The sequence below is a fragment of the Lethenteron reissneri genome, chromosome 27, assembly GCF_015708825.2.
Source record: "Lethenteron reissneri isolate LAM-NWPU_2019-01 chromosome 27, ASM1570882v1, whole genome shotgun sequence".
Classification (NCBI taxonomy): domain Eukaryota; kingdom Metazoa; phylum Chordata; class Hyperoartia; order Petromyzontiformes; family Petromyzontidae; genus Lethenteron; species Lethenteron reissneri.
The window spans coordinates 13,640,206-13,665,409 of record NC_083805.1 but is presented as its reverse complement, the minus strand read 5'-3'; the positions used below and the strand labels follow the sequence as shown (position 1 = coordinate 13,665,409).

At 48.8% G+C, this 25,204-nt stretch overlaps 1 protein-coding gene across 3 annotated transcripts in view; it reads right to left on the bottom strand.

Moving 5' to 3' along the window:
- Nucleotides 1–3,840: 3,840 nt before the first annotated feature.
- FAM131A (family with sequence similarity 131 member A) overlaps nt 3,841–25,204 on the bottom strand; it is a 48,963-nt gene continuing 27,599 nt past the window's right edge. For 2 of the 3 annotated variants that reach the window (XR_009755811.1, XR_009755812.1), the window contains exons 5-9: nt 22,470–22,579; nt 20,911–20,992; nt 19,588–19,734; nt 10,452–11,399; nt 3,841–7,874 (exon numbers count right to left, since the gene is read on the bottom strand). Coding sequence is in view for 1 of the 3 variants with exons in the window: in XM_061561498.1 (XP_061417482.1) it covers nt 7,852–7,874; nt 10,932–11,399; nt 19,588–19,734; nt 20,911–20,992; nt 22,470–22,579 (830 nt within the window). In the remaining 2 variants the exon portion in view is untranslated. The remainder of the gene's footprint in view (nt 7,875–10,451; nt 11,400–19,587; nt 19,735–20,910; nt 20,993–22,469; nt 22,580–25,204) is intronic. The other variant, XM_061561498.1, reaches the window with a different exon arrangement.

Sequence of the window (25,204 nt, the reverse complement as noted above, 5' to 3'; positions counted from 1 at the left end):
CGGGATCACCTCACCATTGAGTTCGCTGGGTATTTCGAGGACAGTGAATCTGAGCCCATCCAGACTGAGTCCCAGTGTGCGCTGTACAAACCTAGGAAACATGCAATGTTGGGCTAACGTTGGCATGCAATTGGAACCGTTGGAGCAACGTTGGCCCAACGTTTAATGTTTACTCAGAAGATGTGGGCATCAATGAGCAGCAAAAAGGTGTGGAACCACGATGGGATTGGTTGGGTGAGTTCCATGAGCCCTGTACGAGAATGCACCTGGCGGGCCCCAGGAAGGGCACTTCGGATCTGCAGGTGTTTGTAGAAACGTGAGAAATCCTGTCGTGTAATTACAAATCAGTCACTCCCGTTCTGGAGCAGTGGAACTTTACCGTCTGGCGTAAACGGGTTCTTAAATGTCACATTCACCAGTATTCACCCCACGAAAAACAATTATTGCCCACACCACCAACACAGAGGGAGGGATTACACGAAATTACTGAGGTCACTCGAAGGTACATAGCAGTGCCCGTGGGCTGCTGTAGGGAACGCTATGCCCAAAGGGCACATGCCACCGACCACTCGGATGGAAACAATTTGTGTTGATCTTTATGGTGGGACCGTATCAAGCCTTCTTGGGACCACGCAAAGGTCAGTTCTTCTTTTCACAATTTACAAGTGGACTAGCTGCCACTAGCTAGCCAGGACGGAATCGCGAATGCCACCATGTAATCCACTGCTGTATGAGGGACTTCCCACTACGTGTGGGTCGTGGGGAAGGCCACTATATCCAGGTAATATTTATAGAAGTCAGGGAGAGATAGGTCTCCTGTAACATTGGGGGGAAGTCAGAGAAGCATAATCTATCCTAGGGATGCCATGCTGCCAGAGGAAGGATGATACTTTATTGAAGAGAAACTTTGGGATCTGGGTTGAGATCATTGTAAACAGACAGAACCTGCAGGAGTATAATTTTTTGCATGAAATTCAGCCGGCTAGCGAATGGGAATGAGGATCAGGTTCCAAAGGTTTTAGAGAGGACTGAATCTCTATCAAAAGTGAGGGGAAATTGATCTGTGAAGCCTGTTTGGCATGAGGAACCCAACACGTTTTAGATTATGCTGGATTCCAGGCAGAAGGACATCAGTCTGGATTCAATTGACTCAACTGAATTTGCACTGAGATTGGGTTTTTATTGTCCCGCGTCATCCGTGTAAAGGTCAATTTTTGCTTACTACCCGATGGAGCTCAAACAGTTTGTATTTTGAAGTTGAATTAATTTGTGAAGTCTTACACCGTCTGAGCGATGAACAAGGGACATTCACCGCAGAGATGGAGCGATGACATCAGCTCGTGCACAGGACCTCGATGGGATTTTGCATTGTGAGGGATTGCAACGGCTTGTGGAGGCGTTCATCCAGCAGTGGACAGATCAAGGCTCATGATCACGATGACGAACTCACAACACACTAAGCCGTCCGCTGTACATCGCCATCCTGGGATTGACTAAGTGCAGTGCTGTCACCAGAGCAAGCAAAACTTTTCCAGCCAATAAAGACCACCCAATTTAAAACGTGCTTATGTTCATGACGACGATAATAATGCCATTTACCCATAAAAGCCTGACCGAGTCTCAACTCTTATCAAGAGGGTCCTGCAAGATGTTCGGACATCTCCATTGAATGTTTGGCTCGTACCCAGAGAAGATTGACCCGTACGAGGGGGGTAACACTCAAAGTTCTGTACTGATTTATTCAAGAATCCATTAATTTATTTTACCAGGTAAGGCCCACTGAGCTATATAGTTATTTTTTAGAAGTGACCTGGCCACAAATGAAAGCTTAACGAAGTGGCTTATCATGTAGAAATTTATAGCAGCCAAATACTGGACTCTTAATCACATGTTTTTTTACATGTGGAGGGAAAATCCACGCGATCACGGGGAGAGACATAGAGAGACACGCAAACCCCAAGCATACAGCAGGAGTCAGGGTCGGGATTGAACCCAAGACCTCCTGTATACCAGGCGAGGTAGTTAACGTCTCACCATATGACAGCCACCACCCAGCCCCAGGCAAGTAATGACCATATACAGACCCTGCTTTGCTTCCGAGATCTGCGGTGATAGGGTCCACTCAAGGTGATATGGTCGTATATGTTTATATTGACATGCTGTACGTATGAAGAGTTGTTTCAAAAACAGAGGCCAAACCCAGGCCGGTTTTACCGCATTCTACAGGGTGATCCAGTTTTCCGGTCACCCCAAAAGAATTGACCCCGAACATGTTTTTCCCTTTGCATATTCATTTGTTACAAATAAATATTACTTATTTATTTCAGGTGGCTGATTCGAGTTCATATGCTATTGAAGAACGGCTCCTCGTGAGCGTATTGGGCTCATGAAAGATAACAAACCAGAACAATAAACGATGAAAAATGATCAAAAGGATTTCTGTGAAATATTTAAGCTCCAGAAAAAATGGAAAATACTGAGACGGGAACATAAGCTGTTTTACACAGGATCAGTGTTGGTCAACAACAAAAAACAGGACTGGGAGACACCTTCAAAGCGAGCCGATGCGCAGCGTTTGTGGAATAAATTAAATTAGAGGTCACAAGACATCTGGACCTCCCTGTACAGTACATCAGTAATTGTTTAGGTCCGCTCACGTGAGTGCGTCCTCTGCCGGTCACACTGAGAATATTACATTTTAAAAAATTAACCCGTAAAAACAAAGTTTCTCACTCTAAATCCTTTATATGCGTGGCGGCTAGAGTCCTCTCGTCCTCTGGCTTGAGATGGCTGCCACCTATGGGTCAGATGATTGTCTGCCACCATTAAGCAATTGGTAATTAAATATTTTAAAAAAATTCCCTAAACAGTGTAAAATTTAGGAAAAAATTTTTCACGAAAATTGTCACGCACAACGAGTCTGTGTGCAAAATGTCAGCTCGATTGGATCACGGGAAGTGGGTTAAAAAACGACCGAAAGATTTGCACGGTCGTAAGCAAGCAAGCAAGCACGCAAGCACGCAAGCAAGCAAGCAAGTGAATTTAATATAAAGGATTTAAAAATATATAACGATCACCCGCTGGCCCATCATCAGTGCGGATAAAGAGTGAGTGGATGCTGTGCAGAGAGAGGCGCGTTACGAGTTGGGAAATTATAATCACAGGCATCCCCCGATTTACGAAAGGGATGCGTTCTTCAAACAATGCGCATGCAACGAAATTTCGTAAACTGGAATGGCTTTTTTTCCAATGATTTAATACAAAAAAAAATCAGGGGATGTGTTTGGGACAGTTATTACAACTCTACGCCTAACCTAAAAATATACACCAATACAACTTTTTACAAATAAAACAATAAATGACGTAAATATTAAAGCGATTGAATGATGATTTAAAACGAAAATATTTCACCTTTTAAGGAAAACGATCGGCTGCATGTTGGAACGACTGCCAAGGGCGATGTGGAGGGCTCACTGCTGCACTGCAGGGATGGATGACGCTGCCTTCCAGAGTGGCTTCTCGTCTCATCTCGTGGCGCGTGCCATCTGAAACGTCGTTCACGCCGACATTCGATTCCATTAATCGAAAAAGTGTCCGTAATTTTGTCAATTGCGTGAACGCCAAATTTTGTCAACCGAACGTCCGTGCATCGAGGAGTATCTGCATCATTACTTTCGAGATCTGTCACTTCTACGATGGCCACCAATCTGACCTCTGGGTGGCTGGAGCAGCGCGTTTCGTCACCGCCACCCCCACACATCAGCATCTCGTATTCCCCAAACGCAGCCGACAAACAAAACAACACGCGGCAAGGCGTTTGGCAACAAATAACGTTTAATAACAGATTTGCCCAAATAAAACGTAACTTTCTGTACATACCGATGAGTGGCTGCAGACCTGGACAAACCAGGGTGTGCACACGCACCCTGGACCTCCCCCCACCCAGGTCCTACAAACCCGCACCCAAACTCACAGCGCCACGACCTCCGTTTAATATGGCTGGGGCATTAAACAGCCTTTTAGTAAGCTCGCCGACCGACCGCCAACACCATCGTCGTCATCGTAGGTACGCTCTTCACTGAGAACAGGCAAGAGTCGTATCAACGTGAAGTCGGGTTGGCTTAACGACGACGCGTTAAAGAAGAAAACCCCGACGGCGATCGTGCGATTTCACGACGACGATGGCAGCAGTAGCAGCAGCAGCAGCCGGTGTTTAGTGACGGATTGTTGCGAATGGGTCAAACCCTCTGGCTGTCCATGCCGTCTCCCCGCTCCGTGCAGAAACGTGTAGAGGGCACGGAATAACGGGGAGGGGGCTCGGAGAGGAAAATCATGAGGATGATGAAGTGAAAAAAAGGCTGTGCCCTTCTGGGAGGGGGCCCTTCCTCCGGATTGAATCTTGAAGCTGAACGTTCCCAAAACTGAGCCGAGGGAGGCCACCCTCTTCAGAACAGTTCTTGGCTCGTAAGGAAATCATCAAAGCGCGCGATGCCTCGTCGCTGAAAGCGTGGCCCATGCAGTGTCCCATGAGCCATGACGTCGGCGTCTCTTCACCGAAGCACGGACACCGTCGAAAAAGTACAGCACGCTTCCGTGGAAATAAACGATGAAATCGCGCCAACGCAAACAACTTTAAGCCGATGCATATCAAGCCACTGAACATTAGCGGGCAACGTGCACCGAAGACAATTCAAAGGATAGAGCGCGTCACTTAAGAGAATCAAAAATCATGAGAAAGGCAAGAGGCGGCGGGGTTTTAAACGCGGCGCGCGTTCCCCGTGTCTCATGCGGCGACTTTCTTCACGGTCACCGCACGGGAAGCGTCGCAGGGAATCCGCTGCGAAGCCACCACCACCATCACCACCACCGCCACCACCACCACCGCCGCTGCCGCTACTGCAGCCACCTGCTTCAGTCCGTGGGCTAAAGCAGAAGTCAGTGTCGGCCGAGGTGCAAAACTCTTAGTGGTTGAGAATATCCTTGACTTTCTCTTTGGTTTTTTCGGTAAAGTCACGTAACCTACGTGACTTTAGCGAAAGAACCAAGAAGATGAATCCCTGCAGTCACGAAAGCTTTAAATCGAAAAAGTCACGTAGGTTAAAAGAAAACAAATACATTTAATCACGACGTTTCGGAGGCAACACTTGAAACAGCAATTTTGCTGTGACGGTTTCACCTGAAGACGGAAGCTTGTGTTGCCTCCGAAACGTCGTGATTTAATTTATGTGTTTTCTTTTAACCTAAGTGACTTTACCGAAAAAAACAAAGAGTATGAATCCTTGCAGTCACGAAAGCTTCAAATCTAGAATCCTTGACTTTGTTTTGGTCTTTCCCATCCACCTCACCAACAAATTCAATTCCACTTGTGCAATTGGCATCGTGTCATGAGAAATAATCATAGCGATGGGAAACTCTCGCAAAGCAATGCATCACCCCACGTGGTAAAGAATGGCCTGTGGAAGCAGATTTCACAGCACTACATCGGAGATCCTTTCATGCGGTCGTTAATGCACACACAGTGCAGGGATTCCACATGCCCTTGTATAATTATCAAACGACATTCAAACCAATGTTTTTTTTATTCTCAGACCTGGATTTCAGCCAAATTAAGTAACAAATAATAATTTTATATCATGGGTGGTTTTTTTGTGTGCAGCCATTGGTGACTGGACTGAGACCATCGATTTACTCCACCTAAGAACCCGGTTTAAACGTGGGTGGACGAATCATGGATTTGAATCAAGGATCCCAGGAGTGTCCACTTCGAGTTCTGAGCCCTGAGCCACTCGAAACATGGGTGAGTTGAAATGAATTATGATCTAACCCAATTATTTGACGAAATAAATTGCTACCATTACAGTTGTGCATGGGTGGAGCAGTGGCGTGGTGTTTTGTGACATGACCTCGATGACTGGAAATCGGCTCAGGGCCACGACGAACATCAGTGCAGAGTGATATCTAACCGGCGTGATGAAGCATGTTCAAATGACCCCGATGACTGGTACGGTGAGCTAACGTTTCAGTTTTGGCACCTCGAGTGGTGCCGACACGCCAGACATCTGCCCCGGGCCCATGACAACCCATTTCACTGCAACTCTCGCGTGTGGCGCCTTGTCCACACCTTCAGGTTTGGCCACGTATGGCCTTTGTAAACGATCGTGGCCCACCCAGCAACGCGGCCTGCCAGCAACGTGGCCAGCCGGCAGAGAGAGCCCTTGGCGATGACTCAACTCCCTGAGGATGCATCACGGCAACGTCGCTCCGCCTGGTCTCTGTGTCATAAAGACTCGGCCGAAAAACGAAAAACGAACTTCTCTGACACACCCTTTCTACAGTTTGCCGGCCTCACATTTGGCCTCGGTCTCACGTGAGAAACGGACCCCAAACTCAAGCGGCACCCAGAAAAGAGCCTCACTGAGGCTCACGAGTCTCTCTCTCTCTATATTGGGACCTCTTTTGCGATGCTCGGCCAAATATTGTAAAAGTAACATATCGTGGGTTTTTTTTTTTTGCAAGCGGAGGGAATCTGGAATAACCAGAAAATAAAACTCTACGCATACGAGGAGAAAACAACCAAACTCCGTTACACAGGTTGATTCTGCTTGCTGTACCGTACTGCCCCGTACAGCGGGAAGCTTGTATGTTGCCTGCTGGAAAACGATGCCCGTTTAATTGAACACGCACGCGTGAATCACAGCGGCCGTCGCCCGGCAGACTGAACGGGCGATCGCGCGCCTCCCTATGCAGCTATTGCGCGTGATGAGGGCGAGATTGTCAGTGGTGGCGAGTTGTAAAAACTACCTCGCCTGGTATACAGCGAGGCCGCGGGTTCGATCCCGACCCCCATGATGCTTGTGTATCTGGAGTTTGCATGTACTTCCCGTGATTGAGTGGATTTTCCTCCGTTTTTTTCCTCCACATTTATAAATATGCGTTTGAGTTTTTGGCAGCTAAAAATAGCCACGTGATAAGCCACTTCATTGCGCTATCATTTGTGGCCAGGTTGCTTCTGAAAAAGAGCTGTATAGTTCAGTTAGTTAGTTAAAATAGTTAGTTTACTCATCTGTACAACAGAAGTCATGTTCATAAAAAAAACGTCTATGCAGTGTAAGTCAAGACAATGCATGATGGGCTGAGAGGGCATGCGGTTCCAAGAGTAGAGGTTTGATCAGGAAAGGAACGTAATTTACTTATGTTTTTTACTTGAAGGCTTTTGGTTGGGGAGAGATAAAATATTTCCCGTGAGCCATGAAAGCCGCACAGGGCGTCAATGCTCTTTCACGAGGCTCGTTGCAGTTGGCATGTTAAGCCAAATTTCATGAGCGTATTGCTTCGTGCGGAACGGAAACCGGAGAAACCCGGAGAACATCCACACAAATATGGGGATAACACAAAAAGCTTCCACACGGATGGAATCAAGAACCAACTTGCTAATAATACTTTCATCCCGTGGCCACCTCGCAGCCCAGCGAGCCGTTTGAGAGTCTCACGCGTGTGCATGACCCCTCTCACCCTCGTCCCCAAAGTGCAAAAACCACAATGTGGCAAAGAAGAGACCGCAAAGTCAGATAGCAGGAATCAGTCCGTTATATGCAGAGGAGAAACGTCTTTAAAATGTTGATTTGTACAACGGGGGGAGGGGGAGGGATGGCCAGGGAGTCTTCATTTCAAACCGGTGATCCTTCCTCTGTATTCGCCAGACCGGCGATATTTTCTCTGCATTTGCCCTCGTCCAGCGGCGGACTGACACAAAGATGGATGGGGGTTGTGTGTGTGTGTGCGTGTTTTCGCGAGCCGAGACAGCAGTCGCGTCCGAGCGGAGGGCGATCCGTGACACGGCATCCGGCGAAATCACTTCCTTTTGCCGCTCCCTCCTGTTGGAATACAAGCACGAGGTCAGGTGACGGAGGCTCGAGTAGCAACTGAGACCACGGGGAGTCGTAGCCGATGTGTCCGCCCACAGGGGCCATGCCTCTGCTGCGCTGTTGCCGTCACCAGGACCATTGGGTGAATGAAGGACCGACCGACCGATTGGGCAACCGATGCTTGAGGCTCGCCGTGTCCTCCCAGTGACATTGGGGGCATTGGGACGACCGTGGCGGCTCTCTGTGGCAGTCGCCACGTGCGCCACGTGCATTTGGACCTCTCGCCTTGCGGGCGATCGTTTTTACACGAAGTTTTTTTTCGTACGATTTTGTTCATTTCCTAACCCCCCACGTATATACACGACCCCCACCGATGTTTTCATTTTCACTCGTCAGTAAGGCAAAGTCTTGAGCCAGCATGCAGCAATATAACACGAATATTTGTGTGTGTGTGTATATATATCGCGCGCTGTGCTCGCTAACAGCACTTGCCCCATAAGTCTGTTAAGGCTATACGGGGGATTTTTGTATGTGTGTGTGTGTGTGTCTGTACACACTTTTGTGTACGACTGCATGTACGATTGTGTGTGTGTGTGTTCGAGCGCCACGCGTGTGCGGACACGTGCACGCCAATGCCGGTGCGCGCATTGTGCAGTCACACCCCGATTCACGTCTTTCCCCTTTTCGTCGTTTCGCAAACACGTCGTCGTCTTCGTCATCGCCACTTTTATTAATACCACGACCCGATTTGCGTCGTCTCAACCTCCACATTTACGTCGCTGACAGCATCGTCCGTCATTCCTCGTTATCCGTCGCCTCTCAGCATTCGCCTCCACCACCACCTCTCCTGTGAAATCGCTTTGATTTTACGTCGTTTCGATATTCGTCGTCGCACCTTTCAGGAACGCATCCCCGACGTAAACCGGGGTATTACTGTCGTTGTATTACGCTTGTTGTTCTGGTCTCCTCCCACCAGGTTCCTAGTCAATCTGATAGCAAACTGCGGCATTAAATTCTGAATTCTCCTATAGGCAGCAGACCGTCCTCTTCACTGGAGAACGATGTCAGAGGACGGGTGAGAGTGACAACAACCCAAACTATTTACAAACTAAACTAAAACACATGCGATCACTGCTGGCGGCTCTACAGGGGACCTCTCTGTCTAGACGGCGCCTTGTGCCGAATTAGAACACTGCCCGCAAAATTACTCGGCAGGGATCATAACGCAGCAGCAGCAGCAGCAATCATCGCCAGCAAGCAATCATCGCCACCCCCGTACTGGTAGATGGAATGGCCCAGGTCACCGTTGCAGATGAGGCTGTATCCAGGTTTGTTTGCGTTCTCACCTGGTCAAACAAATTAACCAAATTTTCTCGGGAGGTTTTACCACGTGACCATCAATCCTCACGTCTGCATGAGACCAATGCAAGTGTAAAACAAAACAAAAACTACGCTTGTTTCGCGTCAGTCATCGGTGACTGGGCTGGCACTGCACGTTAGAACGTGGATTTTGGTTCGTGTGGGTTATCAAACCTGCAAGTTGAACACAGGTCCTGAGTAATTACGGATCAGTGGCAGAGCGTTACATGTACAATAATGTTGGTCTCATCCCCGGTGCACTATCGGCCTCGCGCCATAAAGAATCCAATTAAAAATATCACGGTGGGGGAGTAGGGGGAGAGGAGGAGGAAGTGTGACCCCCACGTGCCCCGAAGCACGGCAGCCGCGCAGGAGTTTTCCCCAGAAATATACACGCGCGCATGACCGTCAGCACCAATGTTTCAATTCTCAAGAGCTGGAATTTTGCCTAAATTAAGTGCAAACCCAACATATGCAGTCCATGGGTGACAGGTCTAAGACCACCAGGTTAGCCACGGGTGGCCGCCCCGATTCAAACCCAGGGTCTCAGTGGTGCTGGCTAATTGCTCTGACCTCTGACCCACCCGGATACAACAGCGGTGTTTTTTTTACATTTGTATTACTGAATGGCGGAATTGGTGGAGCAGCAATTATCGCACACTGCGCTATGAACCTGTGACATCAGTTTGATTCCTCGCCATGGCTAACATTGGTGGCGAGTAATATCTCGACCAGTCCTGGGCCTCCCACCTTCACCAACATGTACTGACCAGCGTGGTGAAGTATAGTCAAACTACGCCTATGACCGAAAGAGCATGGGGAGGCCTTCATCCAGAAGTGAATTAACATTAGACTGTAAATTATTATTAGTACAATACTACCCCTATTCACGTCTACTCCTTTCACGTCGTTTTGCAAATACGTCGTCACTTTATTAACAGCGTTTCCCGATTTGCGTCACCTCAACCCCCACACTTACGTCGCTGACAGTATCGTCCGTCCTTTCTCGTTATCCGTCGCCTCTCAGCCCTCGCCTCCACCACCACCTCCCCTGTAAATCGCTTTCATTTTACGTCGTTTCGATATTCGTAGTCGCACCTTTCAGGAACGCATCCCCGACGTAAAACCGGGGCATCACTAGATTACTACTCTGGCAGGAAAGTCACAAGACAAAGGCTCGATGATACCACAAAACCTCTTCTGGAGTCACTTCACACGGCCGCTCACCTCACAGCAGATGGCGCACGCGCCCGCAAACAGCAAATTTCTCCGCATCATTCGAATGTAGAGATGCCCGAAATCCACCAAAAACAAAACAACAACGCGAGCCCGGTGAGCCACGGAGCACCACGAGCCTCCCGGTCACTTGCTCAGTACGCGCGTGCGTGCACGGACGCGCGCGTGCGTGTGTGTGGGGGGGGGGGTTGCACGAAGGTAGTGCACGTGCGCATGAGTGTCTGTGCACGTGTGCGTGTGCACACGCATCGGTGCAAGTGTTTAGCGTTTAACAAACGCGCCCACACGCACGCACCCATGCAGTACATGCAGCTTGCACACATGCATCACGCGCTAGTCTACGCCTGAACGTGCGTGCGCGTGTGTACATGCGCATGCGCGCGTGCGCGCGGCCAGAGGTGATCGCCGCGTGACCCCGACCGCCCTATGTCGGCGCCACCTCCGCCTTCAAATCTGGCAAGAGCACCGCACCCGGCGAATTTCGGTAACCCCACGGCGCCCCGAGCTGACGCTGCCGCCCGTCATCCTCCTCTTCCTCCTCCTCCTCTTCCTCCTCGCCCTCCAATTCACCCTCCTCGTCCTCCCGCTCCTCCCGCTCCTCCTCCTCTCCCGAAGGCAGGAGCGTCCCCGCGGGAACGCCGGCGCGCCCGTCCTCGTTCCTGACAAACGTCTGCAGGGGGAGACACTCGGGGGCGGCGAGGAGGCCCGGGGCGAGGTCCGGCAAGCGCTGCCGCTCGACGGAGGCGAAGCCGTCGGCGAAGCCGCGGCACACGAGCGTCTCGAGCGTCTCGAGCGCGACGCCGTCGGGGGAGAAGAGCACGCCTTGAACGCTCTCCGGCGAGAGCACCGGTGGTGTGCGCGCCGCCGCCAGCCGGCGCAGACGCGCCTGCAGCACTTCGGACAGCGACACGGAGGACGGGAAGCGCTCCAGGTCGCAGTCTGCGGGTGGAAGAAACGGGCGCGCCGGTGAACGGGCGCGCTGATGGATGGGTGCGCGGCCACCCCCCCCCCCCCCCCACTCTGAATTGCTCCCCTCTCCCAGCCCATTTCTTCCCTCTTCCCTGATAGCTTAGTCCAGTCATGGCTTCTTCCCTTCCTCCCTTGCCTGCCCGGCGCTCCTTGTTTCCTGCTGCTGCTGATCGTGAACCGTGCCCCCTCTTTATCCTGACTCCCCCCCCCCCTCCTACTGTGGTGTGCCAAAGGGGTAATAGTTTTTTTTTTACACATTCATAAAATCAAACATGTAGATACATTTAAACAGATGCAAAGCCATGCAGAAGCATGGAAACGTAGAAGCACAGACACTCGGATGCAAACACACCAAGCCATATGCAGCCTAATGGATATTTAAAAATAAACAACGGTCTCCGTTTGGAAGAAAGAAGCCTCTGATTGGTCGGGAGGCAGACTTTAAAGGGACAAGAAGGTTCGAGAGAGGAGCGTGAGGGAGATGTAAGTGGAGAGCACGAGGAGTGGGGACGCTCGGAGGAAGATACAAGCAGGAAGACAGGAACGAGCCGAGGGTCCCTCATTGTGGAACTCGTTAGTAGTGTCCCTTACACCTCATTTGCCAGTAAAAAATATGATAATTGTTTTTTTACCCTTTTATCTAGCAACAAAACTGACACCTTTTTTTTACAAGGAGTCATGTTTGCATAGACCACAATACCTGCAGTCATAATGCAAACAAACTTTAAATGAAAAGTTGCTTCCTCATTTCTTTGCCATCCGAGTCGTTACACTATTATAATTTCACGTGCGGAAACACAAATGCCTCCCGAGAAATTTCCCAAACAGCAAAATCACAACTAGCAAAAAAAACACAAGTTAAAATCGCTCCTTATCTGGAGGTGGGTAGGGTCCCAAATTGAATGCAGACAGCTGTCACACAATTACGCAGTACCATCGTGGCTGCAGTACTTGAAACAGTTTTAGACTCTACCTGTGGATTTATAGACAAGACGGGAATATGCTTGGCCGCGTTATTGAGTTATCAAGTGCCCTTGACCCTTCAGCCCTCCCTTTGATATTCCTTCTGTATCCTTGACTCTTGAAAAACAATTTTAAAAATGCTTTTTGTGTTTAAAAAAAAAGCCATTGACACAATAGGCCATCGCAGCCTAATCTCAAGACTGAAAGACTGTGGCGTTAGCGATAAGGGCACTTCGCATGGCTGATTCTCACATTATATTCACCTCCTACGCATTTTCCATATGCTGAATTCCTCTTGATATGCAAATTATTTTGTTTAGGCGCTCTTCTTCCCACCTCCCCCCCTCTAACCCAGCTTAAATATACGCTCCAAGCTTGGTGGTGCTTCATTCTTCGCCTGAGGACGGCTGCTTGCGTTGTGGCCGAAACGTCGTGAGAATTGTTTTATTATGTTTTATTTTTATTATTTTATTACTTCCCTTCTACGTGACTTTACCGAAAGAACCAAGAAGAAGGGGAAGAAAACGGTGCACAGTTGTTAAAATAATGCATTCAACTCGTTCCTGGTTTACTAACAACAACTCACTCACCCACTCACTCACTCACACTGCAGGTCACATCGACTCACTCACCCACTCACACTGCAGGTCACAACAACTCACTCACCCACTCACTCACCACACTGCAGGTCACATCAACTCCCTCACCCACTCACTTACCACACTGCAGGTCACATCAACTCACTCACCCACTCACTCGCCACACTGCAGGTCACAACAACTCACTCACCCACTCACTCACCACACTGCAGGTCACATCAACTCCCTCACCCACTCACTTACCACACTGCAGGTCACATCAACTCACTCACCCACTCACTCGCCACACTGCAGGTCACATCGACTCACTCACCCACTCACTCACACTGCAGGTCACAACAACTCACTCACTCACCCACTCACTCACATTGCAGGTCACATCAACTCACTCACCCACTCACTTACCACACTGCAGGTCACATCAACTCCCTCACCCACTCACTCACCACACTGCAGGTCACATCAACTCACTCACCCACTCACTCACTCATACTGCAAGTCACAACAACTCACTCACCCACTCACTCGCCACACTGCAGGTCACTTTTTCTTCTTCCCTCGCACCGTTTCCACTTAGTTTTGCTCTCTGATCGTCGTCACTTATCTCAAGCTCCTACAGTGAAAACCTTTCTCAATTCAGGAAATGCGTTAACTCTGACCAATTACAGCTTTTGGTAGTGCTGTTCGTTGCCTGCCGCTTAACTCTTTTGGACCTTTAGTCGGGCCTGGGCTAAGCAACTGTATTTAAATAAATATATTGGACAAAAGCTGAGCCGCTGGAAAATTGTTGTGCTGATGACACGACCTTACATAAGCCTGCAGCACCTGTGGATGAGGAACATATTAAATAGCATTTCAATCACAATCGGCGGGACCTCACATCAATAAGGCTCCTGCGAAACGCGAGCGAAAGTAAACGCTGATCCCTTCTTAGCCATAAGTCCTCCTCGCTATTTAAACCTTCGTGGTATTTTTAATTAAACACCGCGTGCAGCTCTCTCTCGCTCAGCCGAAAACGTCAAATCCTACAAATATGCTGGCATCTGCCTTGGATTCATGGCCGAATGTTAACGATCGCATTTCACACCCACGGCCCGGAACTGCATCTGCGTGGTGAAGCGCAGATGACGCCTTTCGCTCGCTCGCCCGCTCGCCCGCCAAAGTGTTATGGGCTGATGATGCGAGCGACATTACTGCGTTATCTTCCGGCTGAGTCGCCCTTGAAAAAGAGCTTCATACATCGATGGGATTTACTCAGTGGGAAATAATCTTCTGATTCTTATGACTGACTGTGCGTGGGGTTGGGTGGGTGGGTGGGGGGCGGCTATTGTCCTCCACTAACGGTCGTCGTTGATCTGACTGAGTTGGTCAGATGGATACAAAGTGAATAGAGACATTACCAAAAAAAAACTTACAATCAATAAAAAAATCACGTGAAAGGTTCTACGTCAAAAATAAATCACGTTACTGTCAGCCCACTTGTTACATCCACCTGCATGGCCATGGTTGGCCACGACGATGTTATTTATAAGCCAGCGCAAGTCACAGCTAATAAAAATAATTGTGCGTTTGCTATTCGTGCCATTCTTATAGTGCACAAGGCTATCACGAAGGAAGGCGCTGCTGCGTTGGACGCGTGCTGATGTTGCTATGTGTCATCCCAATTTAATCATTTGCCGGCAGTATCTGAAATTTGGAAAATTTGGATCATGACGCCGGCACACAATGACATACACGTTTCAAATGACGACAGGGGGATCTTTAACGTGCACTCTGAAGAGACGACGACACCTAGCATTGTATCGTTAATACACCCGCAGTGAAAACCAGGGCTGCCTGTCAGATTCGAACCGTGGACCTCTGCAACAAGTGGCGAATGCGCTCCCACTGGGTCACATGTCCCCACCCAGTCTGGCCTTTTACGGACGCCGCTGGGGCAACGAACTTGTGGCAGCAGCAGCAGCAGCAGTCCTCTACCGTTGGCTCTAATAATTTCCCTTCCGTTGCTGATGCTTCCATGTCATTCCTCTGCTCTCTTAGGGCCTCCACCTCCATCAGCCCATCTTTTTCCCAGCCACCCTCTGGTACCGCTGGTCTACACAGTAGGGGGCAGCACGTTCCCACTCGCCTTGCCGCAGGCAGTAATGTTTGTCACGTGACATTTTTTATTTTCTCATTGCTGGAATTTAGCAAAACGAAGCACAGGACCAAATTTAATGTGATGGGTTTTTTTGTGTGCAGTCATTGGTGAACGAGCTGAGGTCATCAATTCACTACACTCAATAACCCGGTTTTAATCTCAGGCCACTGCCTGCATTTGAACACCAGAATCTCAGCGCTGTGAGCTACATTGCCTTGCGTGGATTCCGCTCGTTGGTATGCTTCTGATATGACCGTACCATAGCTGCCTGTTCCACATTTATTTGGTTATTGTTCGTTCCACTTTCAAGTTCTTTCGAATGACTTCATCTCCTATTCTACCTAAACTTAGAAATATAATGGAATACACACACAGAGAGTCGGCTAACATAACAGTCAACACCCTAGTTTAACACGTAGGCTTTCGCGACCAATGTTATTCATAATCAACGATTTTGGGTTTAGATCGCGTTTATTTATAAATGTGTCGTAACCCTCCACCACCCGACACGGCCAATCAGTAAAAATGTGTCACGTTGACAAAGACAAATAGTTCACTGCTTTAGCCCACCGGTGTGTTGAAGCCAAATTGTAAATGTTGTGGCTTCAACACACCGGTGGGCTAAATCAGTGAACTATTTGTCTTTGTCAACGTGACACATTTTTACTGATTGGCCGTGTCGGGTGGTGGAGGGTTACGACACATTTATAAATAAACGCGATCTAAACCCAAAAACGTTGATTATGAGTCAACACCCTACCTGGTTGATTACGTTCTTCCAATGATTGCTACATTTAAGAGAGAGATAAAACACAGAACCGGAGACACATAGACAGACACGTAAGCAGAGAGAGATAACACAGAGACACACAGAGAGAGACACACAGAGTATCTGTGAGACCCACTGCTTATCTGCTTATCTGTGTTGTATTGCAAGAAATGTCTAAGTTTACTAGGTTTTTCTCTCTTTTATTTGTACCTGATGATGATTTGCTTGTGTTGCAATCTAAACGTCGTCTGCTATTATTAAATTCATTATTTTCTCTTTCTACGTCACTTTACCGAAAAAACCAAAAAGAGTCACTCCCATAGTTTATAATTCCCCGTGCCGGGGAGATGGAACCGAACCGCCGACCATCGGGGTTTGCAAGTCCGGTGCGCTGCTCACTATTGCCCCACGCACGAGTTAAGATGCGGAGAGCGTTCCTTCATCCACGGCGCTTCACTGAACATTGCCTACAGCTCGTCTTTTACATTTAATGACTGTTCTCTCCCTCTCAATTGGTTTTCTGCAACAAAGTGGATTTATTGGTTGTGCAGTCCGAATGTAAACACGTTTCATCATTGCCTTCTACATCATGCGGTGGTCGTTATCTTGCTCATATTGTTTATTAGTTCGTCAGTATTTTTTTTTTACGTGAAATGTTTTTTTTTTAATCTGATATCGCGCTTAATTTAAAGGTTTATTCATGGAATTTAACAGTTTTGTGATTCTTGGTCCGTGTCTTCACTGTGTACATGTGCAGTTGTAGCTTTAGTAACTCAAGTATCTCTTGATAAAGAGTCTCAATGGGCTCCCCATCTGGTTACAGATACGCCTGTCTGTCTTAAACACTCAGACGCACAGACAAATAGACACCCAGATGCACAAACACACAGATACACAGACACATATTCGCACACTCACAGATATATAAAGACGCAAATACACAGACACACAGATGCAAAAGAGACTCAGAGACATAGACACTCAGATGCACAAAACACAGATACACAGACACACACGTCCACGCAGACCCACAGATGCACAGAGACGCACTGACACACAGACCCACAGATGCATAGAAACTCAGACACATATACACGACGACGCAGAGACACACAGACGCAGAGACACAGTCTCCGGCAACAGTGTTGGGTGGATATCGGGCTGTGGGATGGCAGGATTGTGAGTGCCGCTCCTCTGCCATTCACCCCGCTCTGTCGACACTTGGCAACCCCCCGGGTGTGTCCACTGACGAGCCGCCGCTTAATTGATGCATCACAAGGAGGGCACTTGAATGCGGCACGCCTATGGCCAAATTGCCCGGAATGTGCCTGGTCTCGTCGGACTAAGCAGGGGTTGCTTGAGCCTGGGTCGCGCTCGGATGGGCGACCTGCGACATACGCATGGGCCAGTTTCTGGTCTGGCTGCGGGGCTACGTGGAGCGAAGCGGAGGGCGGTGCAGCAAAAGACAATACAGGTAGTCCTCGACTTACGATGGAGATGCGTTACGACGACCCCATCGTAAGTCAAAAATATCGTAAGTCGAAGATGGCCTCGCCTACCCAGGAGTCTTAAAGAATAGTGATAATTTATCAAAACAGAGCAATTTACAGTACCGTACTGTATAAACTATATACTGTATGTATTTATTAATTACAATACTGTGTTGCACAGTAAAATGTAAAGTAAAAAACAAGGTAAACGTTTAGCCTACCTATATGAACTGCAATTTAATAGAAAGTTTTTTCAGGAAACAATCCTATCTGCTATAAAAAAAACTTTTAACATGCATGAACGTATCGTATCGTGGTAACACCCTAAAATGAAATCGTTCGCTGCTGCGTTTGCCTGCCGCGCGAAATTTAAAATATTTTACAATTTTGTCATATCGCTATCGCCATCGTAAGATCGAAATATCGTAAGTCGGACCATCGTAACTCGGGGACTACCTGTATTGTACCCTAACTCTATCCCACAAGTGTTCTTCATTGCAATGTCTCGCAGGCCACTCGTAGCCCCTGGTGGCCTTTAGTGCGGTCACTGACGATCGACAAATGTGAGAACACCCTCTTTGCAGGCGGTGTGGCAGCCCTCATACCGAAGTCTTAGGGACGCCACGGTGGCGAGATGTGAACTACTTCGTTTGGTATACAGGAGGTCGTGGGTTTGATCCCCGATCCTGACACCTGTATATTTGGAATCAACACGAGTATTTGGCAGCTATAAATTTCCACGTGATAAGCCACTTCGTTGAGCTTTCATTTGTGGCCATGGCGTTTCTGAAAAAAGAGCTATATAGCTCAGTGGGCCTTACCTGGTAAAATAAAAAAATGTTGTAATTAGCAGTTATCGGCGAAAGTGCCTCCCCCCCCCCCTCTGAAAATGAGTGAATAACACTGCTCTATACTCTTTTTTCTTCACGGTTCCACCTGAAGACGGAAGCTTGTGTTGCCTCCAAAACGTGGTGATTTAATTTATTTTAATTTTTTACCTACGTGACTTTACCGAAAAAACCAGAGTATGAATCCTTGCAGTCACGAAAACTTCAAATCTCGAACACCGCTCTACACTAACCCCTACACCAATACTAACTCTGCACTCCCCATATCTATGCTGCCCACCTTCACCAACTTTCGCCAGCGAGTGTGGCGGATTATGGCCACGTAATCCCTACGACCAGCAGAGAGATAGTTTACAGATCGCTGGACATGTACAGCCCAGTACAGCCACCTTGGTGACACTGCTGCTGCCTTCTGAGTGGAGAACACCAGCCGTGTTGTTGCTGTGTGAGCGCACGTGGCCGTATTGGTGCCGTAAGGACCACACGTGCTTGCGTACTTTAGCTGTGCGTGGTCTGAGTGCGTACATGCGTGTGATTGTATTCGCATGTGTGCGTGCCTGCCTGCCTGCATGTACCGGTGTGTTATGGCGTGTGGGAATGTGTATGTTTAAGGCGAAACAGGGATCTTCCTCTGTGTACCCGTGCTGGTGTGGTTAAGCGTGTGTAAGTAGGTGTGAGTGTGTGTGCCTACCCATGCTGTTGTGGTCGGATGTGTGTACGTGTGTAAGTGTTTGAGTACTCATGCTGGTGTGGTAGGGCGTGTGTAGGTATGTGAGTGTGTGTGTGCCCGTGCTGATGTGGCAAGGGGCCGTCCATAAATGACGTCACGCGATTTTGGACGATTTTTGAACCCCCCCCCCCCCGTCGTCACACGCCGTCACAAAAAGTCAGACCCCCCCTCAAATATGACGTCACAAAGCTCTGCCCCCCCCCCCCAAAATACAACATGCTTCAAATCGCTTTAAACTATTGTCATTGTTGTGCGTATTTAATGTGGCGCTGCACTCTGATGTTGTAGGAGTAAACATTTATTAAAAAGTCTATTTAATTAAGTAGAACGTGTTGTCTACATTTATTTAAAGTTGCGCATTTTTATGTGACGTCACATTTCTCAAACACCCCCCTCCCCGCGTCACACATCGTCACAAATGTCTGACCCCCCCCCCCCCAGGTGCGTGACGTCATTTATGGACGGCCCTTAAGGCGTGTGTGTGTGTGAGTGTGTACGTACCCGTGCTGGTGTGGTAGGGCGTGTGTGCGTGTGTGTGAGTGTGTGCATGTGTGTGAGTGTGTGCGTACCCGTGCTGGTGTGGTAGGGCGTGTGTGCGTGTGTGTGAGTGTGTACGTACCCGTGCTGGTGTGGAAGGGCGTGTGCACACAGGGGATGTGCACCCACTCCCCTGACCCATCCCCCATGTCCCCGTCCTCACCATCTCCCTCCCCGGACGACCAGGCCCTGAGGCGGGCCTCACTCAGGGCAAACTGCTGTGCCACACCTGCACCGCAGGACCGCACAGCCAACCACACAGCACCGCACTGCGTTACATGGAACAAGGCCGTACACACTCCCCTCCACCCCCCCAATATTCAAATATGCTCAGAATGTCCCCCCCCCCCCCAATATATTGCTAGAAAATAGATATCTGTTTATATCATTGTGGTTATGGTTGTACTGTGTTAATCCCTAATCTCTGTCATTACATACAATGAAACAAGAAAAGGTAAAAAAGAAAAAAACAGCAATGTAATATAATATAATACACTATTAGACATTATTGTAAATATTTTATAAAAAGTCCATCCTGTGTGTTAGTTATTTTTTTTTATCTTAGGCAAGAAATTCGCTTTCATATTTAGATCTTTTTTTCTGGGGGGGGACCCCCAGAACCCCTGTAAGATTTGGTCCCCCCCAATGTTGACTCCATGGCTACGGCCTTGACAGGGAACCACACAGAGCCCTGCTGGTTCAACCACCATACTCCCTGTGTGTATATGTGTCTGTGTGTTACGTGGGGAGCGGTAGTGTACTGGTTAGCACACTGCGCTACAAACCCGGAGACCCGCGTTAAATTCGCGCTCACGGCCAATACCGGTTACTAATATCTGAACTGGTCCTGTGCCTCTTCAGGGTCGACTCAGCCTGAAATGGAATTCGGTGCAATATGTAAACAGCACTGGGGAGACAAAAGCGGTCAGGCATGGGGTTGGCCACCCACCTCTTTTGTGTGCCGTGCTGGCCTTAATAGGTGCTCGCTAACAGCACTTTCCCCAACAGTCTGTTAAGGCTACATGGGGGATCTGTGCTTTGTGTGCACGTTTGAGTGCGAGAGCATATTGAAGTCTGCGTGGGCAGCAGTGGCGCTGTGGTTACAGCACTGCGCGACGAACCCAGTGACCTCACTTTGATTCCTATCCATGCCCAACATCAGTGCTGAGTTATATGTGAAGCGGTCCTGGGCCTCGCCTAGGTCGACTGAGCCTTAAATGAATACCACGTGTGGTGCGTAAAGGTCACTCAGGCAGCCCGGGCATGGTGCTGGCCACACCAAGCACTCGTGTTGCCGTGTTGGCTTTCAGAGGTGCTCGCTAACAGCACTTGCCCCAACAGCCTACTCATGTCTATGTGGGGGATCTTTGTCTTTGTGTGTGTGTGTGTGTGCAGGGTGAGGTACCCTCAGCAAAGCGAGCCTCTCTCTCCCCATCGACCATGTCGGTGGTGTCGCAGTACGGGGCGTCTGTGTAAAGCGTCGACTCCTGTGCACACAACACACAAAGACAAAGATCCCCCGTGTAGCCTCAACAGACTGTGGGGGCAAGTGCTGTTAGCGAGTACTTATGAAGGCCGGTACGGCACACGAAGGGGTGGGTGGCCAGCACCAAGCCTTTGTCTCCCCAGTGGCAATGTTTTACACACCGCACCAGGTACTCATTTGAGGCTGAGTCAACCTCGGGGAGGCCCAGGACCAGTTCAGATAATCGTCACTGGTGTTGGCCATGAGCGGGAATCGAATTCAGGTCGCTGGGTTCATAGTGCAGTGCGCTAACCGCTAACCACGACACGACCGCTCCCCACAAAAAACACCCAATGCAGTGTCTCACACACACTGCATCTCCGCAGTGTCCGGTGGTAGGTATGTGTGTGTGTAGGTATGTGTGTGTATGTGTGTGGTGTATTTGGAAGCTGTTGTATGAAGAGCAGAAGGCGGCGGTGTATGCAGTAGAGGTGATATCTGTGAACGTGGTGATAGTGGTGGTCGGGTGTCCAGTGTGAGTGGTAGTGGTGGTGTATGTGGTGGTAGTGGTGTGTGTGGTCGTGTAACAGTGTAAGTGGTAGTGGTGTATGTGGTGGTAGTGGTATATGTGGTAGGGTAGCAGTGTAGATGGTAATAGTGCACGTGATATAATAGTGGTGTAGGTTATATGTGTGATTGTGGTGGTAGTGGTGCATGTGGTCAGGTAGTGGTGTAGGTGGTAGCGGTGTAGGTGGTAGTGGTGCACGTGGTCGGGTAGTGGTGTAGGTAGTAGCGATGTATGTGGTAGTGGTGTACATGGTCGTGTTAGTGGTAGGGTAGTGGTGTATGTGGTCGTGTAGCGGTGTAGGTGGTAGTAGTGTCGGCAGCAGTGGTGTAGGTGGTAGCGGTGTAGGTGGTAGTAGTGTAGGTAGCAGTGGTGTAGGTGGTAGCGGTGTAGGTGGTAGTAGTGTAGGTAGCAGTGGTGTAGATGGTAGCGGTGTAGGTAGCAGTGGTGTAGGTGGTAGCAGTGTAGGTAGCAGTGGTGTAGGTGGTAGTAGTGTAGGTAGCAGTGGTGTAGGTAGCAGTGGTGTAGGTGGTAGTAGTGTACGTAGCAGTGGTGTAGGTAGCAGTGGTGTAGGTGGTAGTAGTGTAGGTAGCAGTGGTGTAGGTGGTAGTAGTGTAGGTAGCAGTGGTGTAGGTGGTAGCGGTGTAGGTGGTAGTATTGTATGTAGCAGTGGTGTAGGTGGTAGCGGTGTAGGTAGCAGTGGTATAGGTGGTAGTAGTGTAGGTAGCAGTGGTGTAGGTGGTAGCGGTGTAGGTGGTAGTAGTGTATGTAGCAGTGGTGTAGGTGGTAGCGGTGTAGGTAGCAGTGGTATAGGTGGTAGTAGTGTATGTAGCAGTGGTGTAGGTGGTAGCGGTGTAGGTAGCAGTGGTATAGGTGGTAGTAGTGTAGGTAGCAGTGGTGTAGGTGGTAGCGGCGTAGGTGCTGGAGGGCCCACGTGGTAGGACTGGACGTGGCCGTGGTCCCAGTCGTTCCACTCGATGAGGTGAGCCACCCGGCCCCGCGCCATGGGCTTGGTGACACGTGCACGCACGCTCTCCGACAGACCTACCCGCGCACCGCCACAACACAAACAGACCTGCTGTACATAGACGTGCGTACATATTAGTTCCATCATCATCATCATCACCATTAGCCATGGTCAATCCACTGCTGGATGAAGGCCTCCCCCCAAGCCAATACCACCGATGGTTCTGCAATGCAACATTACACCGAGCAAAGGGGTCGGCATGCGGCTCCTTAAGGTCTGCTTCATGAGGATATTCACTTGCATTGCGGCTCTTGAAATAGAGTTTTTTATCTTAATCGAATTATTGTTATTTTGGTTGTCGACCCCTGACCTTGCACCAGCACACAAATTCATTCTATCGCTCCGTCTCCCCCGGCTGACGACCCTCCGATACACGCCTTCCATTCTTTGGCTGCAACTCCGTGATTATGCTTATCCACCGGCCATCTTTCCCTTCTGGCGATGTTTCCTGCCCAAGCCCACTTACTTTTCTTCAGAGTTTGGACCATGTTAAATAAATTGCGTACCTTCTCTAATGCAATGGCAGTCATGTGCGGGTCTCCCTGTGCTTCTTTGCCTACCTTTCAGTATTTGTTTTGTATTTTTCGTTGATGACTGCAGCGCTTCTTATTCCAAATGTCATAGCAGGAGGTACCCACCCATTGAAAGCGTTCTTCTCAAGCAGCAGTGCCCGCGTGACTTTTCATTGTCAAGCTCAGTTTTACCCAAAAAGCACTTCAGCCTTGCCCTTCACCGCCTCTTCATCTCATCGGTGTGATCCCGTGCGTCGTCAGTAGCCGCCCCACGCTCACGAGCTCTCGTGTGTTTTCCAGTTGTGCCTCTCCGACAGATGTCTCCGGTTGTTTAGCGATTTGGTTGAGCATGAACTTTAGTGTTCTCGATCGGAATTATCCTGAGGCCAACTTTGCAGCCAGCCGTCTTTATTCAGTTATTCCAACATTTCCTGCAGTTCACTGCCAGTGGACACGTTAAGGGTAATGTCATCATCGTGCAGATTAGTTTAATCATTAACAGCTTTTGTAAAGCCACTACCAAACGAAGGTCTCCCAAAACCTTGTCAGTCATGAGGGGTTGTTTGACCATACTTCACCACGGTCGTCAGTGTGGAATGGTGAAGTGAAAAATAATAATATTTTGGAGGGGAGGGGAGATTTGTGACCGGGCTGAGGCCACCAATCAGAAAAAAACTCAACACATGTCCGTAAAAAAACACTGCTTTAAAAGAGGAAAATTACATATAATAGATAACAATTCAGGAAATGACCCTTCTATATGACAAATAAAATGGTAGTATCACTAAATAATTTGTTTAGTATACTCACAGTTATATGCCAATTCAACCCACGGTCTCAGCAGTGTTGGCTCAGCATTTCTAACCCAGAATAAGCCTCCAGGACACCACTCATAATGCTTTTACTGAAGCCCCCATCATCCAAAGCACCCCACCATTCCTCTGCCGGTGGCAGTGGGCGATCGTAAACCACATGGACACCTCCCATGGGCGATGTGCATCGCATCTGATGCACGAGCGGCGAACTTCACGCAATGAAATTCGCCGTCAACAGTCGCCCCTAACAATCGGTTTGGCCGACAGGACGACAAGAAGTCAATACGCATCCGACGATGCTCTTGAATGGATATCAGGGCCCGATCTGCCCTCGTAAATGTTGCCATTCACATTCGACAGAAGACAACTAATCAGAGTGCGAGAATAAAGCGGCATTTTTTGGTTCTTTTGGTAAAGCCGTCCTCAGGTGAAGAACAGGTCTGTCAGACGCTGTCTTTCTGACAGACCTGTTCTTCACCTGAGGACGGCTGCTTGCGTGATGGCCGAAACGTCGTGAGAATTATTTTATTATGTTTTATCTATATTATTTTATTATTTCCATTCTACGTGACTTTACCGAAAGAACCAAGAAGATGAATCCCTGCAGTCACGAAAGCTTTAAATCGAAATTTAAAGCGGCATTGACAACAGGAAGGAGGCCAGTGGGAGGGCAGGGGAAAGAGAGGCAGACATACATTGAGATGGCAGGAAGAGGCAATCGAAGATTTGGAAGAGCGTGCTAGATGTAGGTGCCAAGAGACTGTGAAGAGCTAGATATATTAGCAGAGGACTTGCCCGGCAGTGGGGTGTTCATGGACAAGATAGGGAGAAGAGAGAGAGAGAGAGATATCGTAATGAAAAATAATGGATGTATGTTGAACTTCTTTCGCACTGTACATAGCCAATCTTGACTTGAAGCTTTCGTGACTGCAGGAATCCATACTCTTTGGTTCTTTCGGTAAAGTCACGTGGGTAGAAAAATTAAATAAATCACGACGTTTCGGGTGACAAGCGTCTGTCATCAGGTGGGAAAGCATGGCCTGCTGCTGATGCAGACTGTTTAAAAGAGCTGATGACGGACGCTTGTGTTGCGCCCGAAACGTCGTGATTTATTTTATTTTATTTTTAATACCTACGTGACTTTACCGAAAGAACCAATGTACATAGCCAGTACTGCACATGTGGTATTCACGCCATCCCTCACTTGCCAGCAGCTATAATGGTGCAAGCTATCACCCAGGGAAGGCGCTGCTATGTTTCACAAACAGCCTGCAGTAGTTGCACAGCAGGGGGCGATGTTGCCATCCGTAATCCC